This window comes from Sorex araneus, chromosome X, assembly GCF_027595985.1.
Source record: "Sorex araneus isolate mSorAra2 chromosome X, mSorAra2.pri, whole genome shotgun sequence".
NCBI classification, from domain to species: domain Eukaryota; kingdom Metazoa; phylum Chordata; class Mammalia; order Eulipotyphla; family Soricidae; genus Sorex; species Sorex araneus.
The window spans coordinates 316,445,097-316,466,010 of record NC_073313.1 but is presented as its reverse complement, the minus strand read 5'-3'; the positions used below and the strand labels follow the sequence as shown (position 1 = coordinate 316,466,010).

At 45.1% G+C, this 20,914-nt stretch overlaps 1 protein-coding gene across 3 annotated transcripts; it reads right to left on the bottom strand.

Moving 5' to 3' along the window:
• Positions 1–2,435: 2,435 nt before the first annotated feature.
• Positions 2,436–16,810, bottom strand: ZNF2 (zinc finger protein 2). Of its 3 annotated transcripts, none has more exons than XM_055121525.1 (5): positions 16,741–16,810; positions 8,757–8,835; positions 7,534–7,660; positions 5,555–5,668; positions 2,436–4,867 (listed from the first exon to the last, which is right to left on the bottom strand). In XM_055121525.1, the coding sequence occupies exons 2-5, from the start codon at positions 8,787–8,789 to the stop codon at positions 3,834–3,836; spliced, it is 1,308 nt and encodes a 435-aa protein (XP_054977500.1). In that variant the 5' UTR covers positions 8,790–8,835; positions 16,741–16,810; the 3' UTR covers positions 2,436–3,833. The 3 variants fall into 3 exon arrangements, with proteins under 3 accessions (XP_054977500.1, XP_054977501.1, XP_054977502.1); XM_055121526.1 differs by having other exon boundaries at positions 16,264–16,772; XM_055121527.1 differs by lacking the exon at positions 16,741–16,810 and adding an exon at positions 8,952–10,354.
• Positions 16,811–20,914: the final 4,104 nt, after the last annotated feature.

Below are 20,914 nucleotides of genomic sequence, written 5' to 3'. Positions count from 1 at the left end.
TGGTAGAGTACATGTCTTGCAGGTGTGAGACCCTGGGTTTGATAAAATCAAGGTTTTATAAAACCTGGGTGTGATAAAACCAAGAAAACACTAGACTCAGGCATAGGGCTTAGGATTTCTCAGCTGGATTTGTTAATGTTTCTGTATCCTGATGTTTGGGTTTCTCCTCTTGGTGCCAAGTCAAATTTGGTCATATAGAGAAAAGTTTATTACGTGTGACAATAGATACAAGGAAACAAAACACTATTTCCCTGAGTCTATGCTCATAGACCACTTACACCTTAGATGCAAACTGCTGATTGGTGGGCACCAATTTCTACCCCCAAAGAAGGTCCCAAATATGCTGAGACATACATTTCTTCTTCAAAAAAGGATAGAAAACTCTTTCCCAAAGTGGTGATCATACTATACTATACTATGCTGCGTTTGGAATTACTTGCTGGTCACTAAAGACGAATGAATTTCTTTGTAGGTTAGTTGATGATATCTTGTTGGTGTCATGGAGGAGTTCCTGGCAAGGGAATAAAGCTGCACAACAGATCATGGACTACCTTTGCAAATTCTTTACTGGCATCTACAGGTTTGAGTTAATCAACTTTTGTGAAATTTAGGTACTGCACCTTTTCCAGGCCCAGATTCATATCCTTATGCTGTCACTAGTTTGATCTGACTTCCATGCTCCTATCAATACAAGCTATTAATATATACATCTACAGTACATTGTCCTATAAACAAATATTGGAGCAAATACCTCATCCTCCCATACCAACGCTTGGGCTTCTTTCTGCCTTTTTTTCTTCCAGGAATCCTGCCTTAGGCACATAGAACACTTAGGGACTTGACAGCCACTGCTCTTGTTCTCTGGGACTCCCCGAGGACCCATAGTTGTGGTATTTTCAGTAAGTTGTGAATAACCGGAACCTGATAGCTTTGCTTCCTAGCTCCTCTTTCACCTGTCTTATTAATGTAACCATTTGGGAGTTGGTTTAGCATAGACTTATAGAATAGTGAGAGGCTGTAGCAGAGTTCAGAAGCTTGCTGACCTTTCCACTGATCACCCTTGCATCCTGTATCCAGGACACATTTCTGGGATTGATAGACCTTCACCTGCAATTGTCAGTTCAAGGGTTTGGTGTGGAGATTTTCTCTACCTAATGAAGATCTTCTCTTCATTTCCAAGTTCTCTAGCATTGCGATCATTCTTTACAAGAATTGATTCACGCAGTGCCTCTTAATTTGTGTTATATGTTCTGCTAAAACTTAACATCTCTTAAAATTTACACGGGGCTTGCTTAAGCACCAGAGAAATTACATTATCAAAACGACTTCTAATGTCTTAGGTTGAAACCCTATTAACAGGGCTGGAGAATAAGTCCAATAGGCCAAGTGCATGCTTGGTAGGCAAGAAAATAATAAAAACCAAACTCAGGTTTGGTTTTTATTATTTTTATTTTAGTTTTTGGGTGACACACAGGAGTCCTCAAGGTTTACTCCTGCCACTGTTCCCAGGGATCACTCCTGGTGGGGCTCAGGAACCATATGGGGTGCGGGGTGCTGGGGATTGAACCCAGGTTGGTCACATAAAAGTCGAATGGCTTACCTGTAGTACTGTCACTCCAGCCCCAGGAGGACCAGGTTTGATTCCTAGCACCACGTGGACCCCTGAGCACTGCTGGAAGAAACCCCAAAGCACAGAGCAAGGAGCAGGCCCCAAGAATTACCAAACAAAACAGACAATCTATAAACATGACCAAGTCTTTTGCCTTAGAAAACTGTTGAAAACTGGTATACTTCCAAAAGGATCAAATTCTCATGCTAAGATCTGAACCTACTGATAGTCATGAGATGAAGCTAAAACCTCAAAATAAATTTCTACTATATGCCCAGTTGAGAAATGTTGTTTGAAAAGTTAAATGACCCTTCCCTTAGAATAATTTGCATATGAAGCAGTATTTCACATCTTTTCTCTTTCTCTTTTTTTTTTTGCTTTTCTGTATTGCTGGGCAGTTGGAACCAACAATCATTCCCATGCCAAGCAAATATCTACCACTGATATTCACGATTGGAACTGTATTTAATTTTTTAAGTTCCCCATAAAGCACCAATTAAACAAAACAGGGATATAGCCAGCAATGCTCTAGAGGCCCAGGACCACTCTGGAGGATGACTGGTCATGTAGCAGTTTCACACATGTCCTCTGTCACTTGAGCTATCCGGATGACAAAATTTTGAAAGGTAGAGTGAATGATTTTATGTTTCCACTGATTCAATAATTACTGTACTCAAAGTACATTTGAATTTTTGAATTTAGCTCACCTCATCTATTTAAAATGACAGAACCTCTTGGGGAAATACCCATCTATTTTTAACTCATTAAATTAAAGAGAACTCTCAAAGACAGTCAAAATTTTGCCAGTAGTCTTTTATTTTCTACCTGCCATAAATATATCATTAATACCAATAGAGTCTTCATTGTGAAGTATTTTTAAGTCGCTTTGAATTTCTGCATCTCAGGTCTTCTCTGTCACTTAAGGTGAGCCTGTAGGTCTGCTATCAGATTGGGGGAAGGGATCTACTTGCTAATCCAGCTTCTTGAATCTGACTTTTACTCCTCTAAGGAGAAATGAATCTTTGTGCGCCAAGATTCAAGCAGGTTCACTAAGCTCTAGAGTCTTCTAAATGAAGTTCTTTTCCAGGGTTCACCTTCAGCAGAGAAAATGCTAATACCTACAAAGTTTCCAGTACCTGACTTTAAAAATATCCAAAAATATTCTCTGGATATCTCTTCCATGATAATCTTGGAGGCTATGTGTTCAGGGGTTGAGAACAGAATATGACTGATTCACATCAGATTTCATATGAGAAATGAATCTTTATTTGAGGCTTACTTGTTATGGCACATAACTAAATAGATACCTTTTCAATAAGGAATAAGGAAGACAAGGAGCTAGGAAGTGACTACTGCAGTAAAGAGAGCCTGAGAAGACAAAGGTATAGGCCAGACCGAAAACTCAGACAAAGAACATGTTTTAAGTAGAGTGAATTTTGTATGTAAGCCATTTCTTAAGATACTTACTGAGCACCTATTATTTGCAAGGCACCACGTGAGATACATGTATGTTACACCTCCAAGTATTTAATTACAATCTAGTTGAGAAGACAATACATGTACATAAATTATAAAACATACATCATAATGGTAAAGAGAATAGACTTTTAAAGATAGGTCTGCATTTTTAAGACCTAGCTTCACATTTTAATAGCTATGTGCCACCTTGGGAAAGTTACATCTTGTAAAACTCTTAGCTGAGTACTTAAGCCATAATAATAATAATAACTCAAATTAGTACTAGCTAGAACTAGCTAGTTCTAGCAGTAAGTAGTAGTAGTAGTAGGTGACACTCAAAAACAGAGATGCAAAAGACCAAGGTCAGCGCCGTTGAAAGCTCTGAGCGGGATTAACAACTAAAAAAGACCGCCTAAGAACAAGCAGTGCCGCTCTGATGTAGTTTTGCCTTTCCACACTTGGACAGCCTCTAGTTAAAGTGCAGTGACACCTGGGGCCCGAGGATCAACGCTAGCCTAGCCCCCGTCTGCAGAACGTTGGCTCCAGGACTGACACCCTCCTTTCCTTTCCAGCCTCCGGCATCCACGGGCTCAGAAACACAGCAGGCAGACTCAGTTGCGGGGAGGAGCATCACAGCCAGGACAGGTGGAATCATCACACGGTGGATTTGAGACTCTGGGGGGAAAACCTCAAATTTTTAATTTTTTAAATTAATTATTTTATTTTAACGGAGGTCAAAATCGTCGACTCGGACTTCCCACCGGCCTCAGTCTATCCCCTGCTTGGCATAGCGCCGCTGGTGCTGGATGACGGACGACTTGGAGCTGAAGACCTTGCCGCAGACGCTGCACTCGAAGGGCTTCTCGCCGGTGTGCACCCGCTGGTGGCGCGTCAGGCGGCAGCGCTGGCTGAAGGCCTTCCCGCACTCGCCGCACGCGTAGGGCTTGTCCCCGGTGTGGATCTTCTGGTGCTGCGTCAGGTAGGAGCGGTCGAAGAAGGCCTTGCCGCACTCGGCGCAGCGGTGGCGCGGCTCGCCCGCGTGCGCCCGCTGGTGCCGGTTGAGCGACGAGACGCCGTAGAAGGCCTTGCCGCACTGGCCGCAGGCGAAGGGCTTGCGGCCCGTGTGCACCAGCTGGTGGCGCGTGAGGATGCTCTTCTGGCTGAAGGCCTTGCCGCACTGGCCGCAGCCGTACGGGCTCTCGCCCGTGTGGATGCGCCCGTGGCGCGTGAGCGACGAGCGGTCGAAGAAGGCCTTGCCGCACTCGCCGCACTGGAAGGGCTTCTCGCCCGTGTGGATGCGCTGGTGGACCGTGAGCGACGAGCGGTCGAAGAAGGCCTTGCCGCACGCGCCGCACTCGTAGGGGCTGGCGCCCGTGTGCGACACCAGGTGCCGGCTCAGGCTGCTGCGGTGGCTGAAGGCCTTGCCGCACTCCCGGCACTCGTAGGGCTTCACGCCGCTGTGGGTGCGCCGGTGGCGCAGCAGCGACGAGGGGTCGCGGAAGCGCTTCCCGCAGTCGGGGCACTCCTGCGCGCGCTCTTTAGGGAGCGTTTTCTTGGGCGGGGTCGGCCCCGACCCGGGCCGCCGACCCCCGTCCTGGGAAAGGGGAGTCCTGCGAGGAGGAGGCAGAGGAGAAGGCGTCGGCGCTGCAGGCCTTTGCTTCTCAGTGCCCACCGCGCTCTCGGGAGCAGGAACTGCGCATCTGGACCCCAGAGGACGGCTCTTTCCAAGCCAGGTCCTCAACGCTCCGCCCAGTTTGGCTGCTTCTGGCGCGCCTCGAATGCCAGGCTTCGCCTCCAGGTCTGGAACAGACAGAAAATACCGTTTTTCGCCTGGGCAGAAAGAACCGGGACAGATCGTGAAAATCAGCTGCAACGTTCCCTCCACAGTCTCTCACACGTAAGATAAAGATAGAGGGCCGGAGCGATAGCACAGCCGGTAGGGCGTTTGCCTTGCACGCAGCTGACCCAGGTTCAATCCCCGGCATCCCATATGGTCCCCCAAGCACTGCCAGGAGTAATTCCTGAGTGCAAAGCCAGGAGTAACCCCTGAGCATCGCTGGGTGTGACCCAAAAAGCCCCCCCCAAAAAAAGATAAAGATAGAGTCTTGGGGATGACTGGGTTAGGGAATGCAATTAGTGGAGAATAAATAGAATTCCCCCTTAGGAAAAGGGGAAACTTTCCATTGGGAGGAAGGCCGTGATGATTAGAAGAGTATGTGAAGAGGAAGGGAAGGTGGGGAATAGGAAAATGAAAGTGTAAACTACTGATGCAACACACCTGAGAAAATAAACATATGATGAATAAGGACAAATACTATTCAAAGGTGTAGAGGAGACAATGAAAGGTGGCTGCTTATTCTCCATCAGAATGAACAATAAAATGATGATCTGAATTTGAGAAAAAAGAATTGACACCCAATTTACCCCTCTCCTTTCACATACAGACCTCAAAACAAACGCTGCACTCTCACATTCACATTCCATTACCTAGAGAGAAATCGGCTGGGCATTCTTCTTCTGCTGATCCATGAAGATCAACCGCCCAAGGCTCATCACAGATTTTCAAATGAAAAATCATATCAGGTTGAGGAACTGGAAGTCCTGCTCAAGGAGAAAGAAACAAACCAGATGACCATATGTTATGAAAATACACAACTATTCTGTTTTTTTGTTTTTGTTTTTTGCTTTTTGGGTCACACCCGATGATGCACAGGGGTCATTCCTGGCTCTGCACTCAGGAATTACCCCTGGCGGTGCTCAGGGGACGCTATGGGATGCTGGGAATTGAACCCGGGTAGGCTGTGTGCAAGGCAAATGCCCTACCTGCTGTGCTATCGCTCCAGCCCCAATACACAACCATTCTGAAGCTTCTATTCTAGTTTCTAAGACTTTCAGAGGAAAAAAAACCGCAGAAAGCACGTGCTATGAATGCAGAGCACAGAGTATATGAAATAAAGCAGGAACTTCTGAATAGAGGTCAACGTCCAGGCTCCAAAAAGGAACAAGCATTTGGTCAGAAAAGTGATAAAAATCCATTTGAACCTGTGTATTTTCCTTTGCTCCACAAAGAAATGGGACTGGGCTGGAGAGACAGCCCAGCAGGAAAGGCACTTTCCCTTGCACAGAGCCAAACCTAGGTTCAACCCTCAGCACTGCAGAGGGTCATATGAATACTGCCTGGGATGATTCTTGAGCAGGAAACCAGGAGTAAGCCCTGAGCACAGCTGGGTGTAGCCCAAGCCACAGCTCTCCGCTCCCCACTAACAACAACAACAACAACAACAACAAAAGAAGAACAAAATGGACAATCCTCGCTTCAGCACTGGTATATGACCATGGGAAAGAATCCTTAGTTCAGGGAAGAGAATGAAAAATTACCGTTTTAAGAAATAATTTTTTTAAAAAATGACAAAATTTGCAGCCCAAAGTTTTCCTTGTTTCTTCTTTATTACTATGCTTTTATTTAAATAAGTGAATCATTTTTATTTAAGAAAAACTAGGTACAAGCAAAACAATTTTTACTTGAAAAATCACACTTTTATACTTTGTATTAATTTTACTTTTTTATTCATCCTGATACTGAGAGATACCTATATAGTCTTTAAAAACTGGTCTTCTATCAGATGGGAAGTTTTATGTTTATAGAAACAATTTCAATTGGGAAAAACAAATAACAATTGGAGAGTCTTATTTGGAATATAATGAAGACCACCCCATCTAAAGTAAGCTCTATTTATTTATTTATTGCTTCTTGGGTCACACCTGGTGATGCACAGGGGTTACTCCTGGCTCTGCACTCAGGAACCACTCCTGGCGGTGCTCAGGGGACCATATGGGATGCAGAGACTCGAACCCGGGTCGGCCATGTACAAGGCAAACGCCCTATCCACTGTGCTATTGCTCCAGCCCCAAGCTCTATTTATTTTGAAATTTACAAATAGATCATTACTAAATCCATCCTGTTGAATTGGGGGAAAAATAAAAAGTGCTCAGTCTCTTCCACTTGATCTTGCAAGTCAGCGAACTGTAGCAAGCATATATTCTACTCTGCTCTGCCCAGAGCAGCCCCTTCATGTTGCTGAGCCAGAAAAGGAGGGAGTCCAGACCTGCTCACGGTTCATGGAGTATGTCTATCCCTATTGGTGCTCAGGGCTTACTCATGGCTCGGCACTCAGGGATCACTCCTGGTGGGGCTCAAGGGACCACATGTGGGATGACAAAGATGAAACTTGGGTCAACTGTATGCAAGGCAGGTGCCCTCCCTGCTGTGCTATCACTTTGTTCCCAAGTTTGTCCCTGCTGGGGTTCAGGATTAAGAAGCCCACTCTTACTATACCCCCAAAGCCAAAGCTTTCTCCTCTTCTATCTGGTCTCTTAGTAGTTTAGAACTAGGTGAAAAAAGGGCATCAATTTATTAGTCTCTCAATCCCATATAAACCCAGTGCAGAGACCAACTCCCTTCTTACCCAATGAGACAAAACTCTTATAATTCTCCAGCATCACCTCCTTGTACAGACCCCTCTCAATGGGGAGCATATGCCGCCACTCTTCATCTGTGAAACTCACAGCCACATCCTCAAATGTCAATGCTTCCTGTAAACACAATCATAGTCTCCCTTAATCTTAAAACTTCTATGTGGACCAAAAAAAAACCTGTATAAATGTGACAGCTCAAAATAACTTGGAGGAAGAGAAAGGGAATGGGTCTGACAAAGGAGGGCTTGGAAGCACTGGGAAAGGATAGCAGGATCCTCCAAAGCATGATTTTCTTTGTCATAATCCCATACTACTACACATGCTGTGATAACTGAGCCTCTGAATATCAGGGTTTCTTTTCACTACTTAGGAAAAAAAATGGCAAATACCTCCACCCAGCTTATCCAAATGCTAATATTTTAGACATCTGCTTTTATCTATCTTTCTCTGGAGATTCATTTCCTGAGACTTCGTGAGACTCACTTGCAAACATGATGTCTCTTTATTTCCAAATATTTCAGCATATTACTTAAAAAATTAATATATTATTTGTAGCACCACAGCATAATTATATGAAGCAAGAAAATAATATTAATATCAGTATTATTTTTTCACCAGTCCTCAATGCTGCTGCTTATTAGATTGTATCTAGAATATCATTTAAATTTGAATTCTGTAATTCCATAATTTGCATTTCTTCCCTGATTCTAAAATGCTCAGTAAGTCTCCAGTGTCTCTGAAGAAGTTTTAAGCCAAAGCAGGAAATTCAAGACTTTGTCCTTGGGCAGAAATAGGACAAGGCACATTACCTACCCACACAATCTCTCTTCAGAACTCTGACAATCTCACTGAAGTTCCCCAAAGTATGTGGCACCTAACCCAATACTTTCTGGAATATAGGTGCACTCTCAGTCCATTCATGGGTATACTAAAAGTAAATCTAGACTACAACTTGGCTGGGGTCTCCCAAACCTTCCCATCAGATTCATTTCTTTAGGCAAAATTACTCCAAGCAAAGACCACAGCCTCATGACAGGACGGTGAAAAAAAGTCCAAGGCAAGAAAAGATGATAGGCCACATGTCAAATGGAAGAGCTCTTTCCTCAGGGTCTTTCATCCACAGGACTAGGTTTGATCAAAGGGGCCTAGGATAAAGAAAGTTAAGATATTCTGGAGACTAATGGAGTCTTTAGAGATGCAACGTCTAGCTCACCTGATGTCGGGCAGCTGGAGAGCTCGCAGCCATCCCCTCCTGGGTATTCTCCTTGGAGATAAGGACAGGCAGGCCTAGTCTTAATGAGGCAGAGGAGTGGAGTGAGAAAGAAGGCATGTGAAACATAAGTTTATTTTGTCTTTTTCTGACCCAGAAAGCAAGAAAAATTCATATGCAAGAGAGTTATTTCCTTACCCTCATTCTCGGCACTTTATAAGAAAGCAAGGCCACTTCATTCCAGAATCTGAGCAAATGGCCAAGGAGGTTGCTACGCAGAGCACAGCATGTTGCTTGCTTTGTCATGACCCCAGAAGTCAAGAACTTCCTGGGAGTCAAGGACCTGTTACAGCTCATACTGTACTTAAAAGTCTACATTCGTTATTATCCTGTATGATGACTAGACAAAAGGTGTCAGAAATTATGTAAATTATGATGTAGATGACATGTGTCAAGGAAACACCAGGAAAAAAAAAAAGCCACGTGGTGGCGTTGATTCTTTGTACATAATTCTTCACTTAGCTCCTGAATCATAATTAGTATTCAGGCAGGCAATGCACAGTTTGACCAGTTGGCTGACATGCAGCCTTATTTGGAAATATAACCCCTTTCCTTGGGAATGTGAGCTAAGAGGGGGAAGCAAAGCTATCAGGAAGCAGAATCCATGAGCATGTGGTGGGTGAGAAGATGTAAAGAACAGAACATGGGACCGTGAGGCTGGGGAGATGGCTCAGAATTGGCGCACGTACTTTGCATGTGGGAGGTCTAAATTCCATCTCTAGCACCCTGAATCCCATCAGGAGAGACCAAGAATAACCCCCAAAGAACCACTGGGTGTGGCTATTCATGCTCTTCTCCCCCACCCCACCCCACATCTCATCTATTTCCACCACAAAAAAATCCAGTAATATTGGACACAGTTGGGGGGAGAAATGGTCGGGTCACACTGTGAAGCAAAGATCCCAAAATTCCTGGCCCTGGAGTCAATTTGCATTAGACAACCTTTATTCTTATATTTTCCATGAGGTGAGCCTTTTTAGTCTCTGCGTGAGACCTTACCACTAAACTCTCTTTACATGGGTTAGTCACATTACCTTTTTCTCAAAATCAAGAGTAATTAAAGTATCATGAAATCAAGTATTTCTTAGGTCCATGAATGAAGCAAGGACAGAGCGTGGGCCTGGGGAAGGACAAAGACACGCAAAGTTTGTGGCTCACTAGTCTCTTGCACTCAAATGTTAATAAAACCTTGTTATTAATTAATCTATTCAACCAATATTAGTCAGCACCAACTATTTATATCAAGCATGAACACTATATCCTTGTTTCCCCCAAACCTATAGCTTAGCATGGGCCCAATAAGTAGGCACAATATTTCACTTTAGGATGGTTAAGTACTATGAGAACAAATCAGAAGCTTGCCTAAATGGTAAGAAAAAGGAACATGGGCTGGAGAGATAGTACAGAGGATAAAGTGCTTGCCTTGCACCTGGCCAAGCCAGGTTTGATTCTAGGCATCACATACTGTCAGGAGTAAGTCCTGAGAACAGCCAGGCGCGGTCCAAACAACAACAACAACAACAACAACAACAACAACAACAACAGCACCCAAAAAAGGAACATTGTAATGTTGTTTGAGAAGAGTGCATTTCACTTGTTTTTATTTGGAAGAGGAGGTGGAACATTCCAGACAGGAAAGGTGGAACATTTGACCCAACCCTTTCATTTCTTAATAATCCTTTACACACTGGTTTTTGGATTCTGGCTACATCCAATGGTGCTCAGAGTTAACTCCTGGCTCTGTGCTGATGGTTCACTTCTGGCAAGGTTTGTGAGACCACATGGGGAGCTGGGAATTGAACCCAGGTTAGCTGCGTGCAAAATAAGCATCCTATCTGCAGTGTTATCTCTCCAACCCCAATTTTTATTTATTTGTTTTGTTTTGAGGGGGTCACATTTAGTACTCAGGGCTTACTCCTGATTCTGTGCCCTAGGATCACTCCCTCCTGGTGGTGCTCAAGGGACGAAATGTGGTGCCAAGGATCAAACTGGATCAGCTGTGTGCATGGGTGACCCTGTCTTGGGAAAGAGAGCCTGAGAATGCTTTTACATAGAGTCTGCCTGCTTTCCTCCCTTATGGTCTGGCTGTGTATCCCTGCAAGATCACTATCTTTACCTTAACCATGACATGAGTCCAAGTATAGACTGATTCCTGAGTCTAGCAAATCCCTGAATGTCGGGCAATCTTGAAGACCCCTGACACAGGTGGTCACTACCCTCTGGGTAGCTGAGGCAGAAGGGGAGTAGTGGAGGGCAGGAACGGAGGTAAACAGATCAGTGAAGACACCCTTACAATGAGTTAATCAAGAAATGATCAATGAAATGAATGGAGTGGAGAAGAACTACTGTCTGTTCACCACTGACAGCAGACAGACTGCAAGAGGAGGCTGAAGGCTCTGGAAAGGCAGGAGCAGCCTCAACGTCACTGATGTAAGCAGTGGTGTGGCCAGTGGCACTACTCACGGGAATGAATGGCAGAGAAACAGACTTGGGAGGAAAGTCAAGAAGGGTAACTTGGGACATTGAGGCCCATTTATTTCCTCTTGAGAGAGAAAATCAGCCAGACTATGAAATTATTTGAAAATGAGGATTTAAAATTTGAAGAGGTCATGAATTTCATATTCCAGGAAGTGAATATGAACTATCTTAAAAGTGGTTATAATACAAAAAAAAAAAACCCCACCCAAAAACAACAATAAAAAAAAAACTAAAACAATGGTTTAAACCTTCCACTAGACAGGTATGCATTTGTTTCTATTAATTGTATGACTATGTATGAAATGAGGATGTACTTACATACTTGTATCCATTCATCTATGTATAAATAAGAAACCTAGGGAGTGGGGAGTACATCACATCACCTCAGAAACTGGCTACCTGGTCCTCAGATGGGAAGGACTAATGGACACTGGGGCCAAGTGGGAAGAAGCGTTTACGTTTCTGACAATGAGTCCACATCAGGGTCTGAGGAGGAAGGAACCATGACGCATACTGAAATCTGCCTCTGCTGACCTTGTGAATGATAAAACACCTAAAATGTACTTTTCAAAAATGCTGATAGGCATGGGGAAATAGCTCAAGTCACAGAACATATGCCTCATATTGGTGAGGCCCTATGTTTGATCCCCAAGAGTTATGTGCTTTCCTCTCCCTGGGGAACATGGCTGTGTCAAATACACAGGCCAAGCATGACAGTATCCAAGCTAGCACCAAGGGGCTAAGTATTGCCAGGACTGGGTTTCGGGGCCCCTAAAATACCACTGAGGGAGTCCCTGTTAAACAAAAATGTCCAAAGACCAGCTCAATATCAATATACATATATATAATATATATACTATACATAACATATAGTATATAGTATATAACACTATATATAACACTATGTATACACATATATACATATACACATATGTATACACATATATACATATCACTGTCATTGTATCACTGTCATCCTGTTGCTCATTGATTTGCTCAAGCTGGCAACAGTAACGTCTCCACTGTGAGACTTGTTGTTACTGTTTTTGGTTGTTACTGTTTTTGGCATATCAAATACACCACAGGTAGCTTTTCAGGCTCTGCTGTGCGGGCGAGATACTCTTGGTAGCTTGCCGGGCTCTCCGAGAGGGACAGAGGAATCAAACCCAGGTTGGCCGCGTGCAAGGCGAATGCCCTACCTCCGTGCTATCACTTCAGCCCATATACATATATATACACACACATATATATCACAGGACAATAGACTAACATAGGTTAAGCAAACCTTTGAAAGAATATTGCCTTGAGGGCCAGAGACTAGCTCAAAGGCTGAGCATATGAGATCCCTTGTATCACATGGTCCTCTGAACACAGAGCCTGGGATAATCCCCAAGCATCACCAGGTGTGTCCCCCAAACCAAAAATAAATGTATAAGTAAATAAAAGACCCTAGGGCTGGATAGATAGCACAGAGGGTAAGAGGCTTGCCTTACTTGAAGCTGAGGCTGCAAACCTGGGTGGAATCTTCAGTTGAAACCACATGAAGTCTCCTGTGTGCTGCCAGGAGTGTCCCTGAGTGATGCCAGGTATGTGCCTGCCACCAACCAAAGACAACACTACCTTGAGGGCAAACACTCGTTTGGAAAACTAAAACTCATGTAAAAAGCAAAACTAATTAAAGAAAAATCTCACTGAAAAAATGAGTTTTTAACAACAAAGAATGCCACCCTGAAAAAGAGAGATTGGAATTTGTCTTTTTTTGATTTGTTCGTCGTTTATTGTAGGCCACCTCCAAGAGTGCCCGGGCTTAATCAAAACAAGTGTCTTTCCTGCTATACTATCTGTCCAGCACAGAGAGATTGGGATTTGAATCTTTCCAGGAGGTAGACAGGTTCCACAAATAAAAAAGAACATGTGCTATCAGTAATAAACCCAGCTTGAAACATACATTGTCTAAGACCATTCAAGACCACATTTTATTTTTTTCTATTGTTTGGTTCACACTCAGCAATGCTCAGGGGTTAGTCCTGGTTCTGCACTCATAAATTCTGGCATGTGCTAAGGGGACTAAGTGGACCATCTGGGGTGCTGGGGATCGAACCTGGATGGGCTGTGTGCAAGGCAAATGCCCTACCTGTATTACTGCTCTGGCCCCAAATATGTTTTTTCTTGTTGAGGATTTCTCCACTCCCAGGAAAGTCTCAAAATATTACTACTGGGCCCTAGGAAGATGTCAACATTCATATTTAGCGACAGAGGAGAGTCGAGTCATTATGGTGCAGGCTCTGACAGCCGGAAACCACATGCCAGCTCAGCCCTGACAACCTCAGTGATCCGAAACTCTTACTACCCCAGTTTCAGTTTGTTCAAGTGTTAATTTAAAATAATGAAAGTGCCTGTTATTCAATTACTGTGGTGCTTAAATAGCTGATACAAGTAAACCAGTTAGAACAGTGTGCCAAGTGAGTAGGAGGATTAGCAAAAGGCACATCCCTATCAACCTCAGAAGAAGGTAGAAATAATGAAAACGATTAATTATGCTGCAGTCACTATTTCAGGGTCAGTTTGGTGCAACAGTAGTATTTATCCTGGTGTCTAATGTGTTGGAGCTTCTTGAACAGTTGATCATCATGTGAGAATATTGAAATTGTCAATGTCTTAATACTTAAAGACAGTTTAACATTTTATTTGATTGGATTATGACCTTAATAAATTTAGCACAACACAACCTACAGTTGTAATGGCGAGCACAAAAGCTCCCTAGAGATTAGTCATCCGGTTGATATTCCCAAAGTAACTCATCAGGCCTGGGCTTCCTGCCAGCCAAGGTTCAGATACACCAGAAGCTGCACCTAAGTGCTCAGGGATGTTAAGATTCCTTCAATACGCCAAATTACGCAGGAGTCACTGCCAGCAAAGGGCCTTTTCTCTTTTCCTGTTCCTGGATCTTAGATTACGAGGAAGATGCTCTTCAGCTTCTTATTCTACAGCTTCAATAAACCTTTACTTAGAAAGTTTTTAGAGTTCCTGGGGCTGGAGCGATAGCACAGTGGGTAGGGCGTTTGCCTTGCACGTGGCCGACCCGGGTTCGAATCCCAGCATCTCATATGGTCCCCTGAGCACTGCCAGGAGTAATTCCTGAGTGTAGAACCAGGAGTAACCCCTGTGCATCACCGGGTGTGACCCAAAAAGAAAAAAAAAAGTTTTTAGAGTTCCCATCTTAGCTACAGAGTTCTTCAGAACCTCCAGAGTTATCATTCAATGCAACAGAACAGTATCTGTCATGGTACTGTGACTTTGAAAGAGAGAAGAGAGGTAGAACTCTGCGGAGGAAAGCATTTTGTGAAAAACGAAATGGAAGCAGAGATGCTACCCAGTGTCTACCTACCCTCACCCAGGACTGAAGTTAAAGGTGAAGGCTTCAGAAAGATACTTAAGCTAATAGCTGACCGTTACCTGTTTAATACTGACTTCACAGACTCTTATAGCTAGCAGCTGAGATGACTAACAAAAATTTCTTAAGAAAAGCACTGCAGAGCCCAAGACTCTTTGGGCCCTTGCATTAAGCCACTGACCTAGTTGGCCAAGTATAGCTGGGAGGAGGCTCTGGACCTCCTGAGCAACTGGCCCTCCAAAATTCCTGTCCTATTTTTCCTACCAATCAACAAATATTTCCAAGTAACTGTGATGTGTTGTGAGGTCAACAAAAGAGAGATACCTCTGTTCTAGGGCCATGACTATACTCCCCTTTGCCTGTGTCCTTTTCTGCCTTCCACTATTACTACCCCTTAGAATCTGCTCCCCACAAGATCCAGTCTTCCTCTGTCCAGCACCTCCCGTCTCCCCAATCGTTTCTTCCTGTTATCTTCCAAGAGAGGCAACCCTCTCCATGGGAACCTATTTCCACTGAATGAACCCCATGGCCTCCCTTTAGCAAAAACAGTTCTTAGATTTCCCTGTCATAATCAAACTTCTTGAATGAGTATTGCATATTCACTACATCATGACCACCTTCTGCTCTAACCAACCCTGAGACATAAAGTTGCATGCTTGAAAATTAGTCAGGCCTTTCTGAATTCTTAAACAGTAAATGACCCCGAAGACTTTACAGGTTTTATATGTTTTGGGCAAGTTTCTGTGACTCCCAACAGTCACTGCAGCTGCTCTGACAACTGATGAATCTGAAATTCTCACTATGGCTAAAAGTGCATCTTTCTATGAATCTCTCCCCTGTGTGCTTCCTGGCCTGCAAACACCAACGTTACCTAAGACAGTCTTAGCCAATGTTCTGTCTCCCTCCCCCACCATGCCTGGTGCTCCATTTCCCACCTCTATACAGAGATGCCCCCAAGTCCAGACCCAGGCCCTCTGCAATTCATCCTGCCTTTCCAAATGACACTGTTTATTTTGATTTAGGCCCTTGGGCAGCACCTCAAACCCGTCTTCCCCTCTTCAGTCAGCACAACACAATTCCTCTCCCTAGCTGTCTATTTCTATTAGATGATCTGTCATGGTCTCAGGCGCCCCACATCCAAACCCTTACCTCCCTCTCTTTCCTCCTAAATCTATAGTGGTCAGGCCTTTTGACAACTTTTTTTGCAATGTCAATTAGAGCCTTCCCTACCGCTAATACCCAAACCCAGGCTCATAACTTGCTTCAGGACCCCCCCAACACGCCACCTTCCTAACGGGTTCCTTGTCTGATGCACTACTCTTTGCAGTCCTGCATGTCCCCTCCAGGAGAACTCTCCATTTTTCCCTCCCAATAACTGTATTCTTGCCACCTCTTGAGTCAGACTCAGACCATCTACCTTGTAAATCCTGACTTACGCTCCGGGCCAGGGTTGCTCCCTGGCCCCTCCTACTCCACGCTTCCCTGATACTCCAATAAAAACTAACCACCTCTCCAATCGGCTAACGCCCGCTGCTACTTCTTTAGTGTTGACTGATTTACTTTCACATCAAAACCTACCTCCTTCTGGAAGGCCTCCCTGAATCATTCGTGGGGAGGTCCAGGCAGTAAAACAAGGCATTCTGGGGCGCTTACTGGGGCCGGGGAGGCGGGCGCGCGTGGGCTGCACCCCCAGTTTCAGTGTCAATTGCAATAGCCCACTATTAAGCGCCCATAAACAAGCAGCAAGGGCAGGAGGAGGGGAGGAAAGTTGGGGGTTGACATCTAGTGAGTTCACACCGGCAGATCTCCGGTCACGGCGCCCACAGCCCACAGGGGGACACACGCATTCTCGGCGCGGGGGTGGAGGGGCGACTTCTACGTCTCCATCTCTCCGGGCCAGGACGTCACCACACTCACTCCTCAGTCCCAGCACGGCGGCGCCTCACGCGTCACCTTTACGACGCCCACAGCCCCGCCCCCCGGTCCTCAGCGTCCCCCTTCTCTAGGCGGCTGCGCTCACTGGGCTCCGCCACGACACACAGCCGCAGCCCTCACCTCCGGCAGAAGGTGCTCGGGACCCAGGAAGACCGGCGCCTGTCCAGGCTGGGGAGGCAAAGCGCCTGCGCACGGCTTCTGACGTCCGCGCTCCCAATCAATACCCGGCCTGCTCTCGGACTACAATTCCCAGAAGACACAGCGGCCGGCGCGCCTAGGGATGACGCATCAAGGTGCGCCAGCGCCCGATTCTGTGTCAAGGGCTTGCGGTGCTGAACTCTTTGGGACGCGGAGGCTGGTCCCGTTCGTAGGGAGAAGGGATCATCGCGGGTGCCGGGGAGGCTTACGGTCGGCCTGGAAGGGCTACCTGGGTGTGGTGTCACGGTGGTCCAGTACCAAGGTCGTAGGACGAAAATGAGTCTCTGATACTAGGGGTCCAGTCCTACCCCTGGTTTCTCCCGCTGGCTAAGCCCGAGAGCTACAGACGGTGTTTTAGAGCCCGAAGGGGACTTGTTTCAGACGCTTCATCTTGGGGGGTTGTGATATTTGTGCGGGAGAGATGCAGAGTCTGGTTGTGTCGGTGCTGAAAGAAGAATTTGCGGTGAGCCGAAGCGATAGTACAAGGGACTTGTCTAGTACAAGTGAGTACTAGACAAAGTAAGGTCCTTGTCTAGGGCGCGCCCGGCCCGGGTTCGACCCCCAGCACCCTGCACGGTCCCCGCAGCCTCGCCAAGAGTGATCCCTGAGCACGCCGGGTGTAAAACAAAAACAAAACCAAAAAAAAGGAATTTGCACTGGAAGAAGGATCCATCGTGTGTGATTAACGAGGCACCCGCCCATCTCGCGGCAGTTTGAGTGTGCCCAGACAGCGCTCCCGTGTACTACCAACCAGCAGTGCGCGGGCTGGCGACATCACAAGGTCTGTCAATCTTGGCCGACCGTCAGAATCACCTGAAATGTTTTGGATTTAATTGATGCTTGCGACACAGTCTGAAGATCTTGTAAGTGATTCTACGGTGCAGCTGAAGCACCAATAAGCTAGATCTTCAGGGAAAACTAGATATGATACCAGGAATATGACAAAATTCTACTGCAGGAACAAGTCTGCACTTCTACCAAAACCTAATTGCCTGTCAGGAGCAAAACATTTTTTACAAATATAAAAGAGGCAAGTTAATGTTTCCAAAGAGTTTTAATATCTAATGGAAAAAAAACCCATTATGATGTGTTTTATAGGACACACCCAAGAAATAGGGAGTGGGTGGTGCTGGGGACTGCCTAGGGATGGGGTGAACAGGCCTAAAACAGGGACAGGAAGAGGATCAAGAAAAGAGACAAAAATAAAAGAGAAAAAGCATGGGATAGAGGCTAGCAGCCTCATAGACTAAGAGCCTTGACTGTACTCCACATAAAATATTTATTGCTTAGAACCACAACACTCAGAAGAACAACAGTCTTTGGTCAGATGCCAAACTATCTTAATCTATCTGGGCTAGACTTTTACATATACAAGGACTTTAGTTTATTGAGATAAAGAACTTTGTAATGGGCTTTATCTAGGGGAGATTCTTCCTGGAGAGAAAGCAGAGATAGAGCAGTTACAGGCGCTGGGCCCAGGCAGCATTCAGTCTTAGTGCCAGCATGCTGGGTTGAAAGGTCCCATAAACTACACACCCTGAGCTCCTTTATCTCTATCCTGGTTCCCAACAAGAGGGTACAACAGAGTCACAGTTATATGTCCCGGAAAGTTGAAAATGGTTTCTGTGACCAGTACACTTGAAGAGGAATTGCTTTCTTAAGGAAGAAAAGAGCTAAAGAGAGACTCTGTTTTTCTCTTGGAAGAGAGCATAAAATTACTCACCATAGCCATGCCTCTGGACCCCATGCCAAGCTGTTTCATTTGGGGCATCCCAGAGGGAGGGGGTGATAGCACAGTGTAGGGCATCAGCCTTGAACACAGCTGATCTGGATTTGATCCCTAGAACCTCATAAGGTCCCTCTGAGAGAGTGATCCCTGAGCACAGAGATAGGAGTAGAAAGCCCTGAGAACCTCTGGTATGGCCCAAACTTCCCCACGTCCCCACCCCCCGCCCCCCAAAAAACCCAACCACCCTCAATAAAATGAACACATCACTGAAAACTCCAGGTTCAATAGAACCAGGAATGAGTGACCTCCACCCATGTCTCCCCACGTTTCCAGCAACTCAGCAATCACACCCACAAGCCACCTCTGACTGGCACTAGATAATCTCATCGAGGCCAGGATCCAGAGACTCATTGTCTTTTTCTCTGAAGAGAGCATTAAAAGACAATGCCATATACATGCTGATGCCAGACTCCACACCAGGCTGTTTCATTAAGGGCACCCCAGAGGGGGCAGGTGAGGCCATTCTCTGCCCCAAGAGACCCAGCCCTGGTAGCTGAAAACCTCCAGAACTCAACCGCCACCATGCTCATGGCCGCTCTCCACATGCTTGGGCAGAGCCTCACTCATGAGTAAAGCTGTCCTTGGACCATGCAACTGTGAATGCAACATCTCATACCTCACACCACTCACACTCCAAAAGTAGCGTACCATGTTTGATGGGTTTAAAGTAGAAGACAACCAACCTTAGAGGGAAATATTTTTACATATATGTGTGTATGTGTGTGTAAGCACACAAGGCTCAACCCTTAACAATATATTAGTAATCTCTTATCACTGTATCACTGTCATCCTGTTGCTCATCGATTTGCTTGAGCGGCAACAGTAACATCTCCATTGTGAGATTTGTTGTTGCTATTTTTGGCATATTGAATAAGCCACAGGTAGTTAGCCAGGCTCTGCCGTGCAGGCGAGATACTCTCTGTAGCTTGCCAGCCTCTCCAAGAGGGGCGAAGGAATTGAACCCAGGTAGGCTGCATGCAAGGCAAATGCCCTACCTGCTGTGCTATCACTATAGAAGGACTTAATGACCCCTGGGTGAAATACAACAATCTTCACACAGTCTCCTCTAAGGAAAGTTTTTTTGAGCATTTTCAGTGGTTTATTAATAACAAACAATACAAAATAAATTATTTCGGTCCTTCTTTGGGGCAGGGGTTGGGGTTGGGGTTGAAAACAATCAAAATATAGTGGTGGGAAGGTGTAATGATGGTGGGATTGATGTTCAAATGTTAAATGTAATCAAATATTGTGAACTACTTTATAAAAATAAAATTAAATTTTAAAAAGAAAAGAGCTAAAGATAAAAAAAGATACCTGTGAAGGTATAGGCTGTAGGGTAAAAGTACAATGAGTTAATAATAAGATAGTGGGTAGTGGATAAGCTTTTGGGGCTAATCATAGAAGTGTGGAGCCAGGTTGAGGTCCACTTTGTGTTGGGCTAAGACTTTCCTAGGTTGATTACTTGATTAAAAGTGTGATATGCATCCCCCCTTTCTGTGTTGGCTTTTCTTATTTAGGCATATTGAGAGTTGAGATATGGGGGCTCTTAGATGGATTTTGTTTTATATTCCCCACCCCAGGGCAGGCCCGCTTTGTTTCTGCTGCCTCAGGTAACGGTCAAAGTGGAAGCTTAAGTTCTTGAAGATTAAAGGGGTAAAGCCAGGTTTGCCGCTCACTTTATTTATTTTTTTTAAAGGAAGAGCTCTCACTGTGTGACTAATAACCATTGTGTTTATAAAGAATGTTTTATAATTTGCAGCCTTTTCAATTAGGAAACCTGTTTAAAATAGCCAAGCTGCCACTTTACTTGAAAGATTTAAGGGAATTTTGTCTTTTCACATTAGGAAGGGCAAAAGGGTGTTAAGAAACCCAGAAACAATGGAAAAGATCCTTTCTGTTTAGAATACAACAGAACCCTCACAGAATTGTGAACACGTTACCGCTTCCCTATGGGGCTCCTTATCAGCTAAATAGGAAGATGCGGCTGCCGGAGCTCCAGGGGGCTCCTTCTGTCAGACTGCACAGAGGGCAAATAGTTCTGTGCTTCAGTTCTGCTTACAAAAGCACTCGTCAATTGTGTTTTTAAAAACTGTTAGAGGACTGGAGAGATAGTACAGCGAGCTAGGTGCTTGCTTGCCGTGCATACGGCACACCTGGGTTTCATCTCCTCTAAAGCTTGCGTACAGCTAATCTTCCCGGACCTAAACCAAACCCAAAACAAAAAGACTAGAGGAGGAGAGCAAGGCAGTGAGTGGCCAGCAGTAAGTTCACAGTGTCCTGGGTGTCTCTGAGAAGCACACGTTCTGT

Excerpts from the sequence above, each read along its gene's own strand:
- ZNF2 (XM_055121525.1), bottom strand. The coding sequence starts at position 8,789 with ATGGCTGCGAGCTCTCCAGCTGCCCGACATCAG. Across the intron at positions 7,661-8,756 it reads CTCCAGCTGCCCGACATCAG|GAAGCATTGACATTTGAGGA; the intron begins GTGAGCTAGACG and ends TTGTGTTTACAG. Across the intron at positions 4,868-5,554 it reads CCCAGCCGATTTCTCTCTAG|ACCTGGAGGCGAAGCCTGGC; the intron begins GTAATGGAATGT and ends TGTCTGTTCCAG.